Source organism: Ranitomeya variabilis, chromosome 4, assembly GCF_051348905.1.
Source record: "Ranitomeya variabilis isolate aRanVar5 chromosome 4, aRanVar5.hap1, whole genome shotgun sequence".
NCBI classification, from domain to species: Eukaryota; Metazoa; Chordata; class Amphibia; order Anura; family Dendrobatidae; genus Ranitomeya; species Ranitomeya variabilis.
Window position 1 is genome coordinate 271,342,703 of NC_135235.1, and position 6,461 is coordinate 271,349,163.

Genomic DNA, 6,461 nt, shown 5'->3' on the forward strand with positions numbered 1-6,461 from the left:
TCTACTCATGAAGGCTCCCACCTTCAAGGACTGCGAGCTCAGCGTCTCAATCACAACCGATACTCTGTGTCGCATGGGCTGGTTAGTCAACCTACAAAAGTCATCACCAACCCCGAGTCAGTCCCTGACCTTCCTGGGAATGCTATTCAACACCTCCAGGGGTCTAGTGCTCCTTCCTAAGGACAAGGCACTGGCTCTCCGCCTAGGAGTTCGCACCCTCCTCCGCAAACCCCCTTGATCTCTCCTGTTTGCATGAGAGTCCTCGGCAGGATGGGGGCAGCAATAGAAGCGGTCCCATTTGCCCAGTTTCACCTCCGGCCTCTCCAACTAGCCATTCTCAAGTCCTAGGACAGGTATCCCTTTTCTCTCGACAGGGAGTTCCAGCTAACGTCGTCAACCAGGAGATCCCTGCACTGGTGGCTCAAGCCAACCTCGCTAGCAAAGGGGAAATCCTTTCTCACAGGTCAATGGAAGGTTCTGACCACCGATGCGAGCCTGACGGTTTGGGGTGTGGTGCACCTACACCACAGGGCACAGGTCAAGTGGTCCCCAGTGGAAGCACCCATGCCCATCAACATCCTGGAAATTCGTGCCATCCTCCTGGCATTGAGGGCCTTCCATCACTTACTGGCATCCTCTCACATCAGAATACAGTCGGACAATGCCACGGCCGTGGCATATGTGAATCACCAAGGGTGGACCCGCAGCACCAAGGCGATGCGAGAAGTGTCACACATCCTCCACTGGGCGGAGGACACAGGGTCGGTTCTCTCGGTGGTCCACATTCCGGGTGTGGACAACTGGGAAGCAGACTTCCTCAGCCGACAAGGAATAGACTCGGGAGAGTGGTCTCTCCATCCCGAAATTTTTCGCCAGATCTGCCATCGCTGGGGGACCCCGGATGTGGACCTAATGGCATCCCACTTCAATGCCAAGGTCTCCAACTTCGTGGCCAGAACACACGATCCGCGGTTGCTCAGAGCAGACGCTTTGGTTCAGGACTGGACCCAGTTCCAGCTTCTGTACATTTTTCCACCTCTCCCCCTGATATCCAGAGTGGTAAGGAAGATCAAGCAAGAGGGAGTTCCAACCATCCTAATTGCACCGGACTGGCCCAGACGTACATGGTATTCCGACATCGTACAACTTACAGCAGATGCCCCCTGGCGCCTCCCCGACCGCCCGGATCTTCTATCACAAGGCCCGTTCTACCACCAGAACTCAGGGGCCCTCAATTTGACGGCGTGGCCCTTGAAACCTGGGTTCTAACCCAGGCAGGGCTCTCGCCGGACGTCATTAGGGCCATGATCAGGGCACGGAAGCCAGCCTCTGCCAAGATCTATTACCGTACCTGGAAAGCTTTCTTTACCTGGTGCGAATCTCGTGGCCAGACCCCATTCCCTTGTTCCCTCCCCAAACTACTGGTTTTCTCCAATCGGGTCCGGAGGCCAGGCTGTCCCTGGGCTCGCTTAAGAGCTAGGTGTCAGCCCTCTCAGTGCTTTTTCAAAGGCGCATTGCTACCAAGCCGCAAGTAAGGACATTCCTTCAGGGGGTTTCCCGATTCGTTTTCCCCTACAGACTACCACTAGAAACGTGGGACCTCAACCTGGTCCTGACAGCATTGCAGGAACCACCCTTCGAACCCCTTAAGGAGGTCCCGCTCTGCCTTCTATCCCAGAAGGTGGTTTTTCTTGGTGGCAATCACCTCGCTACGCAGGGTTTCTGAACTGACGGCACTCTCCTGCAGACGGCCCTTTCTGGCTTTTCACCAGGACAAGGTAGTCCTCCGTACGGTCCCATCCTTCCTTCCGAAGGTTGTGTCCAACTTCCACCTCAATGAGGAAATTTCTCTGCCTTCCCTTTGTCCGGTCCCGGTTCATAGAGTGGAGAGGGCTCTACATACGCTTGACGTTGTCAGGGCATTGCGTATATATGTGTCTAGGACTGCGTCCTTCCGGAAGTCTGATTCTCTTTTCCTTTTTCCGGAAGGCGGCCGCAAGGCGGCCGCAAGGGTCTGCCAGCTTCCAAAGCTACCCTTGCCAGGTGGATCAAATCCACCATACAAGAGGCCTACCACCTTAAGAATTCTCCTCTTCCAGCTGGTATTACGGCACACTCTACACGGGCAGTAGGGGCCTCCTGGGCCATTTGGCACCAGGCTTCGGCACAACAAGTGTGTAAGGTGGCCACTTGGACTAGCCTACACACGTTTACTAAACACTACAGAGTTCATACCCAGTCCTCAGCGGACACGAGCCTGGGTGGACGGGTTCTGCAGGCGGCGGTGCCCCAAGTGTAGGGGCCTGTCTACACAATATTCGTCCATTGCTTCCCACCCAGGGACTGCTTTGGGACGTCCTATGGTCCTGGGTCCCCCAATGAGGCGACAGAGTAAAGGAGATTTTTGTGTACTCACCGTAAAATCTCTTTCTCTTAGCCTCTAATTGGGGGACACAGCTCCCACCCTGTTGCCCTTTCCGGGCCGTTGTTACTGTTGAGTTCTCATATTGTTTTCTTGAGCTCATACATAAGTTGCCTTCTTATAGGCATGGTTATGTTATTCATGTTACGTTCCTCCTAATGCTTTTGCCCAAAACTGGAGAAGGCTGACGCCGTCCAGGGGTGTATACTGCAGAAGAGGAGCCACGGTTAATCTTTTTCAGATTATGCATAGTGTCGCCTCCTAGTGGACAGCAGCATTACACCCATGGTCCTGTGTCCCCCAATTAGTGGATAAGAGAGAGAGATTTTACGGCAAGTACACAAAAATCTCCTTTTTTTTCCCCCGAGTTTTGTTCTTAAAATTATTTACAATCAATTCAGTTGGGAAACTAGACGTCGTGGGTATATGCTGTGACCACCGAGAGGCCGACAGAAAGCATTAGAAAAAAAGTTAAGTAAGGTTTAATCAGAGACCAAAGACAAAAGAAGAACAAGGTTATCAGATAAGTGACCTATGGACAGGTAATCAAACTTTATTATATGGGTAGCCCACCCTTGAGCAGAATGATGCTCTGATAACCAAACAAGTCGTTCCATGGACCCTTTCAAACACCAAATAGAAAGTCTTCATCGCCAAAGGAGAATGTAAGAGGCCGAGATCTGCAAAGTCCAAACTAAATCCAGGTCATGGAGAAATCTGGTGAGCAACCTCGAAGAAGACCAACAGGGCAGGGATCATGGTGAAAGTAGCAGCTTAAAAAAAAGCTTTTGTGTTGAGAAAATAGGAGGCCTGATCAGAGAAAAAGCTTGAGCTGCTCCTTGTAGGAAGGTCCTTTAAGTCTGGTTTAGGAGCTAGTGGGAGGGAGAGCGCTGAGGGCATGGCAGCGATCCAGATTCCCTGAAGAACGGAGAGGATTCTGGAAATATGGACGAGTTGATCAGAAGGACTGACCAATATAAAAAAATAGAAAGTTGCCCTAAACTCAATGCTTTTGATGGGAAGGGTGATTTCCTGCAAGGACCACAGGACATGAGGTTCAAGGTTTTTGAAGGTCTGTCTGTCTCCCGTCCTTTCCGACTCCCAGCCTTCAAAGACTTAACATCTACAGAAAGGCGTTCATTGGCCACTAAAGGGAAAGGAAGCAAAAACCCTGTGGAGAACAAGGGACATACCTTTGAAGGAAGAAGGATCTTTCGAGCTAGGAAGTCCAGAAGTGGTTGCATTTGGTAAGAGTCTCCCTCTACCTAAAACAGTAATGATAATTGGGTAAACTGAATTGCAACCATGATGGGCAGAACTCGCAGCGATGAGTCCCGATCTCTTGGACAGATAATTTCTCTTGGGGTTGTAGCACTCTTGCTGTAACTATACAGAAAACTATGCCAAAGAAAGCAATTCTCTGAGAAGGTGAGATGAAGGACTTGTGGTTCTCCGACTGAATGAGGACAAGGTGTCGAGAGAGTAACTCAAAGACGGTTCTGGTTGCTCTTTCTGGAAGGTGCCTTTTAGCTGGCCATAGCTGCGATAGTCACTCTTCTGAGACATCACAAGAAGCGCCATGACCAGGAAGAGGACTTTAGAGATCACCCATTGGACATAACAGGGAGACAACCATCTGTTCTGTTCTTCGTTCTAAAGAAAGGAACGGGAGGAAAACTTAAAATCATCATGGAGGTCCTATGGACTGTAGAGAAGAGGTATATGAGGGTTGACGCTCTTCTTGTGACAACAGCTCTTTTCGACATTTTCTGTGCCATAAAAGCTTAACATAGTTATGAAATTGTCACTGGCAGATAATTTGTCACTGTTTTTCTCCCCTATAGGGTATCGGCTGCTATATGTTCCGTATAGACGACTCGGAGGTGGTGGATGCCACTATGCACGGCAACGCCGCTCGCTTCATCAACCACTCTTGCGAGCCCAACTGCTACTCCCGAGTTATCCCAATCGACGGACAGAAACACATCGTCATATTTGCGATGCGTAAAATCTACCGTGGAGAGGAGCTCACCTATGACTACAAGTTCCCCATCGAGGATGCCAGCAACAAGTTAGCGTGCAACTGTGGGACCAAAAAATGCCGCAAGTTTCTCAACTGATTTTTATAGGAAAAAAGCTTCCAAATTCTAAAGAGAATAGGGGGGAGTCACTCCCGAAACGAAGGAAGCATGCGGCCACCGGTTTCTCCACATCGAAAGTTTTCTGTTCACTGTTCTGTGGCCGAGAACGTGTTGCACGGTCGAATAACATTTGTATATCCGTAGGGCACATGCTGTAACGTGTAAGAAGGACCATACTTAATGGTGACAACTTGCAGCATAGAACGAGCATGGTGTATATGTAAACTGCTTTGCTGTCGCTTGGCAGTGATTTTAGTAGTTTTTATATTTTTTTATTTATTTTTGTATATGTATCCAACTTTGCATGGCACTGTTGGGAATCCAAGTCGTGACTTTCTTTTTTTTTTTTTACCCGAAAGGGCAAGTGGACTCTTCTTACCTGATAGGGTACAGAAGACCACCTCATATGAGGTCTGCTGTAGGAAGATGAACGTGGGCACCTCGGCAGAAAGACGAGACACGTTTTGTAGTCCTAGAGGACGTTTGACACTCATGGGTTTTTTTTTCCCCCGACTCTCTTCGGAGAGCCAGATTCATGCATACCTCTCATCCTTCACTGAGGTATGTTCCTTCTGATCGTAACCTGAAGGATTTGTTAACAGCACTGACTACAGGAGGCAAAATTAGAAGGTAGCAGAGACCCTTAAGGCCTCCGAAGAGGTTCAGGTAGGCTGTCGAGGGGAAGGGGGTGTAAAGAGATTGACACTCAGGAGCTGCAATATCTTCAGGGCATTAGATAGCACTGACTTCTGGAAAAATCAAGGAAGAACGGATAATGTTATACCCTAGAAATGGAAGCGACTGAAAGTTTTTTTTTTTTTTTTTTTAAAGCATAGACCAATCATCGTATTTTGGAGGGAATGATGACATGGGGGCAGCAGTGACTTTCCACTGCACCTCTTAAAAAAACAAAAACAAACAATACTTTTGGAATGGATTCTCGCGGAACATCACGAATGTAATAACTAAAAGAACGGTTCGGAATTGCCCCAAATTGCAGGAAATTCTATTTATTTTCTATTTAAAAGATTTGTGAAATCATGCAATATGGCAACGTGTACTCTTTCTACAGGAGCGAGGAACAGGTTATGTTTACTATCGGGGGTAGTTGGGGGGGGGTTTCTTGACACTACCCAGGACTTCAGTGCCCCTTTCCCCCCTGAAAATCACATTACAAAGCAACCCCGTTTTTAAAAAAAAGTTTAAACCACAGCTGGAATTGAGAACGAGGCAAAAACGCTCTCACCACTTTCCTACACCCCACCCCGATGTGTTATCGTTCACCTCCCACCTTCCGTTTACATCCTCTTATTTTTCATAGTATTTAAAGCAAAAAAGGAAAAAAAAAATTTTTTTACAAAATGTAAATACTCTATATTTTTCTATTGGAAGCACTTAAGTATCGCTAAGAAAGCACTTAAAGTGGGGGCAATGGGAAGTTTTTTCCCAATTTGGTGTATTCAAATTTATTTTTGAAGATGTATTTTCTTTTTTGGGGAGGGGGGGATCTGTGAAATGAATTATTTTCTCATCGGCTGCTGAAGAGGTAACACTTGTGATGATATTGGGACATTATTTGTCGTTATTTGCCTTGTTACAACTGCGATGATCCTTGATGATCGTTTTATCATTACCGTAAGACTGCAGAATCTGTAAGGATCCTTATGTTTAGGAATTGTTTTTTTTTGTACGTGAATATTAACCTGACTGTCGAAGGCTTCAGCATTTTTTAGGCTGAGGTGTAAATTCCATGATATCTGAAGACTGGGTCGAGGGTTTACGTCCATACCGATCTCTCAGGTAGAATTTCCTAGGTTACATGTAGAGCTGACTACTTTCTTGCTTGTTGGTTGAACCCTTTGACTGGTTTACATATCGCGTGGAGTGTGCTGGAGGTC

At 47.6% G+C, this 6,461-nt stretch overlaps 1 protein-coding gene across 1 annotated transcript in view; it reads left to right on the forward strand.

Annotated features, from left to right (window-relative positions):
- Positions 1–6,325, forward strand: part of KMT2A (lysine methyltransferase 2A) — a 91,390-nt gene extending 85,065 nt beyond the window's left edge. Inside the window, exon 36 of the mRNA XM_077249930.1 lies at positions 4,267–6,325. Within this exon, the coding sequence (XP_077106045.1) occupies positions 4,267–4,542 (276 nt within the window). The 3' untranslated portion in view covers positions 4,543–6,325. The remainder of the gene's footprint in view (positions 1–4,266) is intronic.
- The last annotated feature ends 136 nt before the right edge of the window (positions 6,326–6,461 follow it).